This window comes from Asterias amurensis, chromosome 13 (assembly GCF_032118995.1).
Source record: "Asterias amurensis chromosome 13, ASM3211899v1".
In the NCBI taxonomy this organism is placed as follows: domain Eukaryota; kingdom Metazoa; phylum Echinodermata; class Asteroidea; order Forcipulatida; family Asteriidae; genus Asterias; species Asterias amurensis.
The window spans coordinates 9,593,365-9,609,160 of NC_092660.1; the positions used below are offsets into that span (position 1 = coordinate 9,593,365).

Here is a 15,796-nt window from a genome sequence, read left to right on the forward strand (position 1 = left end):
GATTTCACAAAGGTAGTCCTAACTTGTGGATTTCACAAAGGTAGTCCTAACTTAGGACTTGTCCTAGGCAAGGCTAAGAGATAGGACCAGTCCTAATATAGGATGAGTAACTGGTCCTAACTTAGGACCAGTCCTATCTCTTATTATTGCCTAGGACTAGTCCTGAGTTAGGACTACCTTTGTGAAATATGCCTATTTGTGATTTGTAAAGGCCTGAGGCACTGAAGAGCAATCCTATATTAATTTAGGGCAATCATAATTGTTTTCGAGCGAGTATATATTGTGAGCTCAAACAATTTTGTTTTTAATTAACTCACGGGATGTAGTGGGAAGGATTTCACAAGGAAGTAGGGACCAGTCAATGTTCAGATTTATAATTAAATCTTTTAGCACTGGATTTATTCTAAATAATTACAATCTTTTTGATGAATTTTAAAATCCCTTCCACTTTAAAGCCATTATACACTTTCGGTAAACAGTATTGTCCAAGTCCCACACTTCGTGTATCACAACTTATATATAAAATAACAATCCTGTGGAAATTTAGGCTCAATCGGACATCGGAGTCGGGAGAAAATAACGGGAAAACCCACTCCTGTTTTCGCGCGTTTCGCCGTGTCATGACATGTGTTTATAACAAATCCGTAATTCTCGTTAACGAGAATTTATATTGTTTTACCGTTTTCTCAAAAAGTAAAGCATTTCATGGACTAATATTTCAAGAGAAGTCTTTCACCATTACCTTCTGTAAACCCTGTAAATTATTTGTAAATCTGTGAACTTTATTTTTTTTCTGTACCGAAAGGGTCCAATGGCTTTAAGTATATAGTTAAATTCTAAAGCAACCTTTTCCCAATTGACTTTTTCATGATTTCCTTCACGTGATTAGTGCACTAAACTAGGGTTTTCTTTTAGTAAGCAACCATTTGCATTAAATTAAAGAAAAAGCATCCGAAGTTTGTTTCCTTCATCATTGGGTGGTGGAAAAAGGGGGGGGGGGGGGTTGCTATTTGCACTGGCTGACATCGTGTGCACACGTGACTCAACAACAGTTGTTAATTTCGTGTGTACAGTTGAATAACCACTTGAACATATATTATTAGTTTTAAAACAATGTTTTCTGCAAATAAAACGTGGTGATGGGGGTAGGTTGTGGAGCCGCGTGTGCCCGTGTGGGGTGGTGGGGTGGGGGTGGGGGGGTCGGGTGTCTGTATCTATCTGTATCTATCTGTGTGGCGGATGCACTTTTTATAGCTCTTTCTAGGTCTGTACCACCTGAGTTCCATTATTGTTGGAAGACACCGGTGTGTTGACCAATGTGATAACTAATTATTAGGAAGTGGTTGGGAGATAAAATTGTCTGGGCTATGTTTATTTTCTATGATGTTTATCTGAAAATACAATTAAATTAAGCCCTTAGGCCTTTATACACAACTTGAGTAAACATTTACCAGATAACAAACGGTAGCAAGCCCCAATGGGCTTACTGATGTCAAACAAAACATGGCCCATCCAGTGCCTTGATATAAAAATGATGTGGAGTGAAAATGGGTTAACTTGTATGTCTCAAAAGTTATTTGATGAATATCGTTCGAGTCTGAAATCAAAGATGGCTGCCAAGCAAAGGCCCTGATGAGACATTAAGTTTTGAAACCAAATTCCGTTTATAACTTGACCAGGTTTACAACAAAGCAAGTTGAGGATAAAAAAAGAAGGTATAATTGGGGCAGCGTGGAAACCATCCAACCGGTTGCATGGCACATTCGTCGTCCATTCTCAACCAAACAAGTCACTTGCTAAAGGTATTTTTGGGGTATCCCCATATTTTTGGTTGTTTTCCTCAACCAAAATCCGGCCTGTTAAATGTTATGTACTTCAGATTGAACTTGTTAGTATTTGTCTAAGTAAAAAGTTGGCCTCATTTACATTGCTTGAGGGTCTATTTGTAAAAGAAGTTATAAGCTCGTGACTTTGAAAAGTTACTTAGTATTCGAAAACAAAATGCTGCTGACGGAGTCTTTTAATGATTTGTGGACGGTAGGCCCTTGTGGTTGGAGATGAAGAGGCACAATTTTCAAAGTTTGACTGCCCCACTAATGTTGACATTGCCGATGGGGGCGCTGTCGATGTAAACAAAGTGACGTCACAAATCCATAAGCACCACAACCTCGGTGTAGCACGCAAACCTCGAGACTGGCTTCCCTGTGGTGCATGCTAACGAGATAACTGTCCCTCAATGTATTAAATTTAAATTTAAAACAGTAATAATAACGACCATTAATAAAGTAAAAATCAAAAATTATAATTCTAAATGCTTTGTCATTGACATAAATTAAAAGGTGAACAGAGTAATTTTCGAGAACGCTATGCATGCAGCGAAGCCCGCGTACACATGCGCGCTGTGTAAGCTGGCAGCTGCCGAACGCGCACGCGCAAGTTAATGTGCCAGTTATTTTCCATCATGTGAAGGTGGGCGCATCGATACTAGTTTAGGTAATTTGGTAAAACAAAACTTACTTTTTATTACCTTTTTTAACAATGATACATTATTTCTTAGCTTTAAAATGATTTCCCAATACTACAAATACATTGTCTAGTAAAATTTGTAACAATGACGGCTATACAAATACATATTTGAAACGTCTAATGGATTATGAGTACCCACTGTACAATGGTATCGTCCACAATTTTGTTGGAAAGAGGCCAACAAATTTTCGCCGGGTCATACGTCACCGGTTTTGCTCATGAATATGCAATCGTTGTATACAACTCACGGCTCGGCCGCATGGTTTGTGTGGATATCGGATAACACAGGCAAACCATAAATTTTGATCGACCACACACAAAATCTAAACCAAGGCACATTCACAGAATTCCTTGATAACGGAGCAGGTTTTTAACTCAAAATGTCGCCATCAGAAAAAGAGAAGTCGCTGCAGACTGTAAGTATCAAATCCACTATTTTCCAGTGAAAAATCAAGACTAGATTTTGTCTGTTTATTTGACGATCGTTTTCATCAATGAGCCTTGGCTACAACTCGCGCCATTTATTTCGCGCGGGTAGTATCATCAGCAACTTAACAAATTCATGAATGAATTTTAGGGTGTGTGAAGTATGGATGTTGATTGCACTGCAGGAAAAACGATGGGGGAGGCTTGGTTTAAGGCCGAATAAAAACCCTTTAAAATCGTATATTGTGAACAATGAAATGTTTTTATCATCCTTCAAGTCATGCAAGTTGTTAATTGTGTTGTTAAGTAACCAAAATTAGATGCAAAAGATCTGTAATCTGAACAAAAAACACAGATGCTACGCACACAACGTGCATTCTTTTGTGCTTCGCCACGTGGCAACTGAAATTCTCTCACTATTTTGACCAACCATGATTTTGCAGAAACTGTTAAACCTCATTACGTCTGCTTGTATCTATTGTGGATAAGTTGTTCTTTGTTCATCAATCAATCTGGTCATTGTAGTGTCTTTTAAACCTTCCTTGGTTTTAGAAAAGAATAAAAGATGTCGCCATTTTCCAGCTGGATAGTTTAGGTTGGGCACGCCCGGCATCTTTAACGCTCAGCTACGGTCGGTTTCCGGCCACAGTTTGCTGTGAACCCTGGGCAGTCTGGCACTAAGAAACCCAAATAATTATTTTTTAAGCTACATGGTTAATAATGGAAAGATCGATTGTTTATCATGTTTATTATTATATTGGAAACAAGTAGAGAAATTTCAAGTAGGCCCTACATAAACTTTAAAGGCAGTCTAATAAATTGTTGATGGATAAGTACAGAGTCTGGCAAGAATTCTTAAACCAGTTTTGTTGTGAAAAGCGAACGTTATCCGTAAAGCCTTAACTTTGATTTGTAATAATAATCTTTTTGTGTATATAAAAACATTGCTGAGTCTGACAGTGACAGCTGGCATTCATGCTGGTGAAATTTATTATCAAAGTTTATTAAAGATGATGTTACCATTGTTTCAATTTTTATTATAAGATTAAGAATTAGATTCTAATTCCTTGGTTTAAAGGCAGTGGACACTATTAGTGTTTACTCAAAATATGTATTAGCATAAAACCTTTCTTGGTGACGAGTAATGGGGAGAGGTTGATGGTATAAAACATTGTGAGAAACGGCTCCCTCTGAAGTGCCATAGTTTTCGAGAAAGAAGTAATTTTCCACGAATTTGATTTCAAGACCTCAGATTTAGAACTTGAGGTCTCGAAATCAACCATCTAAATGCACGCAACTTCGTGTGACACAGGTTATTTTTCTTTCATTATTATCTCGGAACTTCGATGACCGATTGAGCTCAAAATTTTCACAGGTTTGTTAATTTATGCATATGTTGAGATACACCAACTGTGAAGGCTCTTTCAAAAGAAAACAATGATGTACTTTTGATTTTTCCCTTCAACGTTTGTGATGATATGGAACTAGCAAAAAACATCCATTTCCTTGTTGATACTGAGAAAAAGAAACGCTAAACAAGTCAAATATAATTGATAATCCAATGAGCAAGGAATGAATGGCAGGGTTGAAGTATGCTTAACCATAGAGGAACTTTGTGAATGGGAATGAATGAGCATAAAATATGTGCTATAGAAATCTCTCTAGTGTTCAAAAAGCATTTAGAAGGTAATGGCCCGTTGGAGGTCAACTTGTACTGCAAAAGCGATGCACTGGCCAAAAAGAGAAGGCGTTATTTTATAGGCCTATGCCAAACCTTGAGGCTTGAAGCATGGTCTACCATTGGTGGTCAACTCGGTTCAAGGCCATTTTCCATGCCAAACCTCCCCAACTCCAATTTGAGTGAAAAGACATCTGTTGGAAACGTGATTTGTTTTAAATTATTTTAAACACCAGAAATTCTTAACTAAGACCATAGAGTAAGACTAAGAGCAGGCATTTGTTTACAAGTGTCACCATTGCTTTAAAAAAACACCATCAAAGTCTGTTTTTCATGACTGGTGTGTACTGGGTTTGGAGATCCAGCTCTGCAAAACACAAGCAATCATGATTTGACTTGACCAAGGAAGAAATTGGTTTAACTACTTGGTGATAGAAATTGGGCTTTAAACTGCTACATGTATAACTATAAGAAAATTAAAAAACTAAAAGCAACAGAGACACAAAGACTTTCTGTCGATCATAGTTATGAAACTGAGTAGAAAGACAAACATTGAAGACAGTTGGAATGGAACATGACATACATAATTTCTTTTTCAAAAAAAAAAGAATGTCATTTTATTCGTTGGGATGGAAATGGAACTTCTTCAAGGCTGTTGTGTTCTTTGTGCTGAGAGTCAAAGGCACTTGTTCAAACACATCAAGTACAATAGATTAACTGTTTGCTTTTGGGTGGTGGCACTTTTACTGAAAGATGATGTACACAGCCTCAAGTCAATGCATGGAGTACAGTAACATTAACCAAACAACCAGTGAAAACTTTTTTCTCTACTTGTACTTAATTTAATTCTAATTTCATCCTATAAAATGGTCACATTTTGAATGTAGCTTTTTATAATCAGTACTCCTTTCTTCTCAGTGGTATGCCATCATTGAGGTTGAACGTACAGACTTTTTACATGGTAAAGGTTAATTTAATTTTGTTTCCCCATGTGTGACGAACTTATACAACAAAAGCATCAAAGCAGTTAGTTCTTTTCATAGTCGAGCATGACTGATTATTTTGAGAAATTTGGAAAAAAGCGTTTGCGGTTTGAAACTTTGAAAAGGAAAGATTTTAATGGTGAACTTGATTCGCATCACAAAATATGAAATGATCCATATTTTAGTTGAAATCCTGATGACCTATTTATTCATACACTTATCCTCCCCCACTTCTTTTTGTTGTAAATTTTTCTCGCTTTAACAAGATGAACAAATCTTTTCAACTGTCCCCAGGTTTTGCCAAAAGGTGCTGCAGAGCCAAGCCAAAACATACAGCGCTTAAATTTCAAAAAGGTTTCCGCTTAACTGCGTCTTGTAACAAAATAGACTTCCACTAGACCAAAACTTTTTTCCCCCATCATAAAAAAAGTGCATGTTTGCTAAATCGTCAAAGCCCAACAAAAACAAGCACGTCATATACGAAACACGTCATGTTTTGTTTTCTATTTAACCAGTCTAGTTTTGTTCCTCCCCATGCGTAAAGGGTGGCACTCTAACACCATTTGAGATGACATTTTGTCGACTTGCCACAAAATATGATCTGATCCCCTACCAAGCAACCAGCATCACAAAGACATGATTGCAGGTTTGTTTGTAGGTTACATACCTAACATGCCTTCCCGGCCTACATTAAAGTTGATCAGTCATGGTCGCACATGTAACCACATTCACTCTGCCCATCAAGAAGGTTTTTTATTTATGAGTATTCCGATTTTCCAAGTGATCAAATCGCAGGGGGTTAACCAGTGCACTAGTGACTCTACCCACTAAATCAAGATGTTGTCAGCTTGCTGTTGAAATTATTTGCCCCCCCCCCCCCCCCTGCCAAGAGGCTTATACTGTATTTTCATACAAAGACGTTTTGTCACCACAGGTGTTCAAATCAAAGCATTATAATTCCCTGTTCAAACTATTTGTTTGGATCGGATCCAACTAAAATCCTAAAGTGTGACGTCACTGAAAGTGTTTGAAATTAAAACTTACCTTCATAGGTTGATAGAGGTTCACATGATGCATGACTAAATGGTTCACACGGAAACACATTTTGGTGTTAATTTATGGAGAATAAAAGTGTAGGGTGAACATTGAAATGTGTAAATGCAAGTGGACGACATTTAAAAGAGTTCGGGTGTCACAAAAAAACATCTTCAGATTGGCTCAACCCCCATTCAGTATTTTGCTTCTTTCATTGAGGGTAATAAGGAGAAGACAAACAATTGACAAATTTGGTTGCGTTGGAATGTGGCTTGTAAGTTAACACAAGTAAAATTGATCCTGGCGCAGACAGCTGTAAGGTTTGGGCACTGAAATGCGTGCCGCCTGGCTGTGATTTTCCATGAACAGTTTCCAAGGATAAGTGAACCCAGATCAAATCTCTGAAACCATTCTTGAAATCCATGGCCAAATAGAAAGGACACAATGTTTCTTGTACCTGTTCCAATAAAGTTTAGGAATTGAGAGGATGTGACTTAAGTATGTTGGATTTAATCGCAAACATGTGTCGTTGTTGGAAATACAAACATAAGGTTACCAACCCTCACATACGAGCATCGTAAATAGTGACACACCTTCTTTTTTAAGCCAATCAGAACATCGCATCGTACTGAGTAATCAAAACTGTAATGTACACTGCACAGTCTGAGGATGTGCTGGTATGATTGTATGCAGGTATTGAACTTAGGCATGTCTGCTAGACAGTTAGTTGATAAAATACAGCAAATTAAATCAAGGGCTTGAATGATGGGGGAAGGGGCAGGGGGATTGCAAAGTTGAAATGATCCAAGTGTCATTACTTAATGTATTGTTTTGTGTATGTCAATAACAGTACAGTGATCATATTTTGGTTAAGTTTCACGATTGTTCAGGCATGATGTTCTAATTGTTATCCTACTTAAGCTTCAAGGGCGATATCAATTTATTTTATTCACGATATATCGCCCACAATATATCGCGTTATTCGATATAATCGCGATTAATGAAATTTTACATCATCAGTCTTAAAAATCCAAGTGAAAGTTGTAGAAGAGACAGTTGTAGCATAAGAGAGGTGTTCTTATGACCTTTTCTTCTTGTTTTACACCAAACCTATGCGGTGCAAGATGTCTCAGCTAGCAAATACATTGCGATATATCAATATAACGCGATTATCGCGATATATCTCGATATTTTGATTAAAACCAAATCCATCCGATATCGAAATCGTGTCCAAATTAGTATCGCTATATTCGATAATACCGTGAAATCGCCCAAGCTTAATCCTACTCTAGGTGTCCGATTTCTTTGCCCTTGGAACAGTTGTGATTATATCCTAACAGTGTAATTGAAAGCTTGCACCATGTGTACGTGCGGCCCTTCATGTTTGTCAGCCATGAAACTCCATAAAATATTCCCTTTTTATTTTTCAAGGACCAAATATCATGCCTGCTTTTAGCTGTGCTTGTTTTGTCTGAGTAAAGAGGGATTTCTGAGGTTGTTGTCCTCCATGGGACTGACTCCCTTTTCTTCTAAAAATTGAATACCTTGTCATTACTGTACTTGTGGACAAGGAATACAATCAAAATGACAGCTGCACAGAATACTTCTACCAGGACTAGCAAACTCACATTTAATCACCCATTAAAAAAGCTTTCCGGTTCTGTGTTTGGGCTGTCGGATTGTCAGCAAGTTAAAATACAATGGTATGTTTATTGTGGATGAAAAAACAACAGTCGAGAAGTAGTTGTGTTTTCTTCAAGATACAAACTATCACTTTAGAGTGAAGTTATTCAGTTCAGTTCCTAGTAGTAGTAGACGAGAAGAGATGAATAAAAAGGTCGATAGCGAATCTCAAAGGTTGAGCTGTGAAAAAAAAAAGAGTCAAGAAGTAGTTATGTTTTCTTCAAGGTAGAAAATGGACACTTTAAAGTGAAGATGAAAGTTATTCAGTTGAGTTACTAGACAAGAAGAGATGAATGATTGAATTGACCTGTTCCAGGGCTGAAGGTAACGCCACACATCCTGCCAATATCCCATGCAAAAGATAGTTTCCCGTTCTGCTACAGGTACACATTAAATCAACCTTGTTTGATGTAATTTGAGACATAACATCCTGTTTGTAAAGGCTATGGAAATTCGGCCAATAGAAGAAAAAAAACTTCTCTGTGGTTGGAGCGCTTAAATACATGCAGGCGTTTGATTTTGATTATTAAGCGGGTTCTAGGCCCTAGCGGGTTCATAAACTTTTGAATTTCTGACTGGAATTGAAGACTAGTGTTACTGGTACCATGTTATTATTTAAGCATCAGTATTTTTAAAGATTCTTTTTCGCTAAAAAGTCTTGCAAAAAGGGTGGTCTCGACTTATCTAGGGACTTCAAAAACAATTTGTCAGATGTCTCAAAAATTGCAAGTTGACAGGCAGGTCACAAATCTGAGAGAGTAGACAGTTAACTGCAAGTGTACCTGTGGGAAAAACATTCGGCAATTGAAACAAAAATTGAGTCACCATGACTAAGCCCCCAGGACTAGTTATACTAGTAATAGTAAATGTCTTATGCGGTCAATGCCAAAAGGAAAACTGTCAGTTAATCAAAAAACTAAATTCATAACAATTATTTGGTTTCATTGTTTACACTTTTGCTTTTTTATTTTAAACCTAAAAAGGAAGTTGCTTGCACTGCTGTCTCATAAGCTAATTTAATCCTGAGTCCAACGTCCTACGTGCGAGGCTAACTGTATAGAAAGAAAGAAAAAACCTGCTGGGCCGTGGCCAGGCAGGGTTTTGCATACACAGACAACAGAGGTCAGTACACCAGACTGTAACCTGCATTATATACATAACCTTTTGTGTATGTATGCCAGTGCGTGTATGCTGCGCAATGGAAAATTCCACTCCATATTGTGCATGAGCTTAGGTTCACACGCACAGCAGGTTTCCCTCTGCTCTGCCAGAAGCTATGTTAATTTTATCACAACCAGAACGTGCCAATATTTTACTCTAATTGCCATGGCCAAAAAAGGGAAGTTGTGTTTTGTCTCTGCACTTTTCTTGCTCCAGTCCTAGATATTTCTAATTGTCTCTGAGGTGTAAATTGGGTTTGTAGTTTACAGCCCTGATACTTCGGCTTTTAAGGGGCACGGCAGTTTTGCCTTGACTTTTTGTAAAAATTTAGGGCACCAAGGCAATTTTCAAAAATTTGGAAGGGCATCACGGCAATCGTAAAAAGTTGCGAAGGGCACGACGGCAGTTTGAAAAAAAAAAAACTCTGAGTTGCCTGTAAAAAATAGTTCTTCAAATTTTTCCATTTTCTAACTGTTACCCAATGAAAAAAGAAAGCATTCATCTAACTCAACAAAATAAAGAACAACTACTTACAATACACAATAAATAATTTTTGTTCATACGTAATCCTACTATTGGTCATGCACGTTGTGTAGTTTTTCGTAGAGACGCTAAAATTCCCACGTAACTGCTCCATTTTGACACGATGTTGACAGAATAAATGCATGCGGTGCGCGACGACTATGCTGTACATGATGGTTCATCACATGTACCAAGCATGGGGAAAACCACTATCCCAGCATGCACAGCACGTCGAGTCTTTGTCTCAAGGCGTTTAACGTTGGTTCGCGTAATTTTACCACTAGAGGGCGTTTAATCTCATGCTATCGTGTTCAGAAACGCCCTCTAGCGTTCGATGTTTCGAGTATTTTTTTGTCGCACGCAAAGAACAAAGACTAACGGGCCTCAAATCTGCTGTTGTGCCTTACGTGCGTGAAATTGGGGTCTATTTCGCTGCGTGAAATTTACACAGACATCGGGACTTTTTGGCTTATTTTCGAACTTTGACAACGTTGAATATAATTTTTTTTCGGGAGGAAGGGCACGGCGGCAATGATAAGAAAAGGGCACGGCAATCATTGCCTTGAAAAATTGGGTTTTTTTTTTTGAAGGGCATTGCGGCAAACGGTAGGGGCAACGACGGCAATTGCCGTCGTTGCCGTCGTGAAGTATCAGGGCTGAGTTTACTCTGTCCTCAAATTGACCCCCACTATGTAGACAGGGTGTGTTTAGGGTATCTGTAGGTGGGATGGGGTGGTGGAGAGGTCATGCTAATGAGTAAATTGGGTGGAAAAGGAATTTACAACATCTTTGGTTTTATTAAATCGAACACTCTGGTTTCGGAACCTGATGACAGATTAGGATGTGCTGATTTATTTTTCCCTTTCAACGAGCAATTCAAGGTGTCGGTATTGCTTTTTATTCTTCGTATCTTATACATATAAATAAATTATCAATATCGCCTTGGTTACGGTCAAAATCCTCTGCTTTAACCCCAGCAGATGTTCATTAAAATACAGTTTTGAGAAAAAATATTGTGGTTGATAATATTTTTATGGAACAGATGCTGTTTGTTATTTTCTAAAGAGACAAAAAATAAAGATATCATTGTTTTATTTGTTGTAATCAGCTCCAGATAAAATCTCATTTATTTCCTAACTCCCAGTGGAGGGAAAACACCTACACTATACCCAGCCACCAATAACAAATATGCTCTATGCATTTCATGAATAAATGGGGGTGAATTTGTGATTTTATTTTTCGATCAAAGGAAAGAATTTGTCCGCAAACAATTCTGTTGACACAATTGCACTGGGTTTTCTTTACTCGCCGGGTCAGCAGTGTTGGTTTTTCGTCAAGTCATTTTTATTTAGTTAGTTACTTTACATAAAAGGGTATCCAGGGTGTATTGACTTCTGAGAAACTATTTTATAAAGCGGATAGGCTCTTGTAGTCAAATGTTTGCTTCAAGTAAAACTTAATTTGCATTTTTCCTTCTCCTGGTCATAAATTTATGTACATTTTGTGTTTAGGAGAATTAGCTGAAGGATCTATGGTAGAAATCAAATAAAGTAGTTAACTGACCTGATGTTTCAACCCTAGCAGATTCTTCCTTGAAACCTTCGAGAAACACTTTGCTTGGGTTGGTGAAGAATAGAAATGATTAGAAGCAATTTTGTTTTATGGATTGATTTTTTTCTGATTACATACTGCTTTTTGGTAGAGTCAACTCAAAAACAGGAAGGTATGCAAATTGGTTGTCAATCTTAAAATTAATGGCAACAAAAACCGTTGGTAAGAAGTCTGCAGCAGCTTTGGACAGTATACAACATTTTGAGAAATATTTCACTTCACAGAGTAAAGGGGTTTAGGTAAAAGATGTAAGTTTTTATGCCCCAAAATTTGATCGAAGCGTTATTGCAGTAGGAAAGATTTAAAAACCCAAAAGGCATACTTAGCTTTTAAAACCCACAATCTGTGTTATCATGTAACCCAATTTGCACAAGTCATTAATGCTGATAACATTATTGATTGCAAATGATTTACACAAGTTCTTTCCCAGATGACGGATTTAACCACGTTTTAAAAATCCATAAAGGCTACAGATGGTTCTATGCAAAAGCAATCACGCGCTTCCTTATGAATGCACCTCATTTACAGACCATGAGTATTTTATAGTAAGAAATGACGAACCATGCAGTTCAGACCCCAATTAAACATTTTAATCATGGGGATCTAAATGTTTCTGACATGCTGTCCCTTTCAGTTACAGATTATTTTTGGTGCAAAGTTTTCTGAAAAAGTGGTGACATAAATTTCCGTATTATTTTGATTTGTATAAAGTACAGTTAGACACTAGTTCCACTTCAGTAAAAGAAACTACTTCTCCACTCAACCAAAAAGGTTTGAAGTCTTATACAAAACCTAACAGAGCTCCTTGGTGGGCCTATACTGCTGGACTCTGGACAGCTGTCCAGTGAATATTTCGGTCAGTGGAGAAACCTTCCAAGATGGCTTTCAAGTGTTTAGTAGTTGGGGAGCCACAGGTGAGATTGCCAATCACAATCTCTTTTATTATGTTGAGCAGAAGTTACTTCTCTGCCAAACAATGGATGGAATTCCAGCTATGCCATACGCATGCTTTGCTTTCATTCTTTCATTCTCATTTGGAATTCTTGCAAGGGCGTTGATGTTAATATACTTTTTTTCTCCGAGTTTTTTTTTTTTTTTGTGCTTGGTAGTGTGCCAAAAATAATCTGGATTGCTTCCTACTCTGTGACAGGGAAATCCTATCCTGGTATTTGAAGTACTCTAAACATTGTACCAAATGTTTTGTTTTAAAGGCGTACAGTTTGGGAAGTTCAGAGAAATATTCTATCCTGGTATTTGAAGTACTCTAAAACATTGTACTAAATGTTTTGTTTTAAAGGCGTACAGTTTGGGAAGTTCAGAGAAATATAGGATCAAAGATTTGTTAAATGAAATGATTTAGGCCTTGGTGCCCCTTCAAAATGTTCCCATAATTGTTGAGGTTTTCCGATAGCTTTGCCCTCTCAAAGATGATATACAAGGCCTGATGACTTGTATGGATCATTACTTTGTTTTTGCCTGAATTCCTGTAATTTTGAGGCAAATTTTGGGGTCTGGATCCCTCTTTGCTCGCTTACTCGTTTTATAAAGCCCAAAGGATGTTTCCAAGGAGTGAAATGAATATACAGTAGTACTCCAGAAATAAATCTTGAGCTGTTCTTTAAAGGCATAGACCATGCCTTCATTATGCTGATCTACAGACTTTATGCTAACAGACCTCGTGATCAATGGTCTACATGGATGTCTATTTCTACTGACCTCCTTCTTACCTCTTGATGCTGATGGAATGAAAAACATTCAACAATATTTCCTCGTTGCGTATTCCACTGACAATAAGATTGGCACAAATGTGGTGGGCTAGAGTGTGACCAGGCTGAGTCGTGCTTTTTTAGTATTTCCTCAAACAAATGTAAAAAATTAGAAGAGTTACAAAGCCAAGGACTAAGAAAACAAATGGACTGTGAAATGATTGTTGACATCGTTTGAAAAAGTAAACATGCAAAAAAAAAGTAATTACTATAAAATAAGGGAATGAGAAATTTCAAACTTCATCTGAATTCAGACTGTTTTTCGTTGTTGTATGGCTGGCTAAAAACAGATCTAGTTCTTTCTAGTGGTGAGGATACTGTTCCTGAACGTTCCTTGAATTCTGTAGCTCCCGGGTCACCGAAAGGTGAAAATACCTCTAGATCCAAGTTTCAGATCTTTGTGTAACCTGTGACGCTCATCCTTTGTAAATCATTAAGGTGACCATACAGTTCAAACAAAACTAACCCATTTTGATTATTTCTCCTGGAAAAATACCGGCCTAAAAAAACATATTTACATAAGAATTGACGCTGGGATTTTTGTTCGTATGGGTCGATGTCTATATTTGGTATTTGAGAAAATATTTAATGGAAGTTGGCTGTGATCACTAGAAGTGTCGTCTGACTGACTTGTTAATATTAACCTTTAGGAGGATGTGCATTTATCAGTCATTCTTATTGTGTTGGGGGTTTTGTACACTTGCGTCACTGAGTTTGAACTCTGCTTGACTGGTACCACTTTGTTTATTCTTTGTAAGTGTAGACGCACCAACTATTTACGTAGAACGACCAGCAGATGTCTGTGTTCGACCGTCATATGCTTAGTTATTGATTGACCAATCGCGTCAAGGATTGGACTTCGACCTCATTTGCATGTGAAAAGGGCAACCTTTTGATTGGTTCTGGTTCCCTTTCATTGATCGGGCTTATTTGCATGTGTTTGTAAATACAGCATGTTGGGTCTCGTGCTTTTTAGTATACTTAAGTTCAGTGTGGTTATAGTACGGATATTTTTGATCAATCTTCCAACACATCATCACCTAGAATTAATTTCCAGTTACTTGTGGAATATTCTCTGAAAATCGAACAGTGAGTATAACATTATTAAAACAGATCGTTGTAAGATGCACTCCATTGTTGTTACTGTTTTGGTTGATAACTGGCCAATGACCGAATGTGGTTTTGATGGCAAAAACGCACTCCCGGTCAAGGTGGGCCTTCATTACTTATCCAAATGCATTTATCCAGTTTTGATATATTTTGAAACGCTTAAAAGTACAGTGAGTAATTTACAAGCCATTTTTTCCACCATATTTTTAATATCCTACAAAAGGCATAATTGATCGTTTAGTTTGATTATGTTTTCTTTTCTGCTTTATGTCCATCTGAACTCTTCCAAGTGAAACAAAATGACCGTTTTCTAAACCAGTACGATGTTTTGGTTAAAAGTACTGTAAGTGAGTAATTTAAAAGCCATTTTTCACCATATTTTTAATATCCTACAAAAGGCATAATTGATCATGTAGTTTGATTCTGTTTTCTTTTCTGCTTAATGTCCATCTGAACTCTTCCAAGTGAAACAAAATGACCGTTTTCTAAACCAGTACGATGTTTTGGTTATGACTGAGGGATACTGAAGAATGACTCATTGAGAGATTCATCTATGCCCATATAAGGCAAACTCAGAATCAACCAATGGCTTGGATGATTTTTGCAAGCTGGTGCGATGATTGGTTGATGCTGTTGAACACCTGATGTTGACAAGGGACAGGAAAAGTTGTGATTCAATCTAGGTCACAGGCAACATTTTACGAATACTAATTCCAGATGGTTCGTCCACATCTGCGCTCGCATGCCCGCAAACCAAACCCATGGCAAAATGACTGGAAATGGTACAGAGTGATCCCGATCTTGTAAGAAAATAATTATGCAAGACATGTGTTGGTAACAGCTACTAACTCTCCATGATTCTGCAGATAGTGAATTTCCCTGAAAACAACCAATCTTTCTATTTTCTAAACAAACATATTTCCCTGATTGTGGAAACTTTTTCATATCATGCTGAATGTAATTCTAAGTTACTCCCTGACTGTTGTACACAGCCTTTCTGAATGCAAGATTCAAATTTTGGCAGCTCTGAATTCATTGAACCACACATAGTAATCACACTCCTGAGTTCCTGAGTTTGAAAAACAAACTGAGGTACAACTATTTCAATGCACAAATCAGCCATCCAAGTTGTTTTTATCACAAAGAGAAACATGCATTGTGCTCACTTTCCTGCCCGATACAATTATTCTCTGAAACGAAAGGAGAAAGCAACCCCTGTCCTTTCTTAGCCAAGTGTAAGAAATGCTTCACAACCAAATTTGTTGTGAGTGTAAGATCTTTTTAGGGTACTCATC

The 15,796-nt window shown here is 37.5% G+C and overlaps 1 protein-coding gene across 3 annotated transcripts in view; it reads left to right on the top strand.

Moving 5' to 3' along the window:
• The first annotated feature begins 2,809 nt into the window (after positions 1–2,809).
• The window catches only part of LOC139946610 (sodium- and chloride-dependent glycine transporter 1-like), a 43,533-nt gene continuing 30,546 nt past the window's right edge, over positions 2,810–15,796 (top strand). For all 3 annotated transcript variants that reach the window (XR_011787278.1, XM_071944324.1, XM_071944325.1), the window contains exon 1: positions 2,810–2,942. Coding sequence is in view for 2 of the 3 variants with exons in the window: in XM_071944324.1 (XP_071800425.1) it covers positions 2,907–2,942 (36 nt within the window). In the remaining variant the exon portion in view is untranslated. The remainder of the gene's footprint in view (positions 2,943–15,796) is intronic.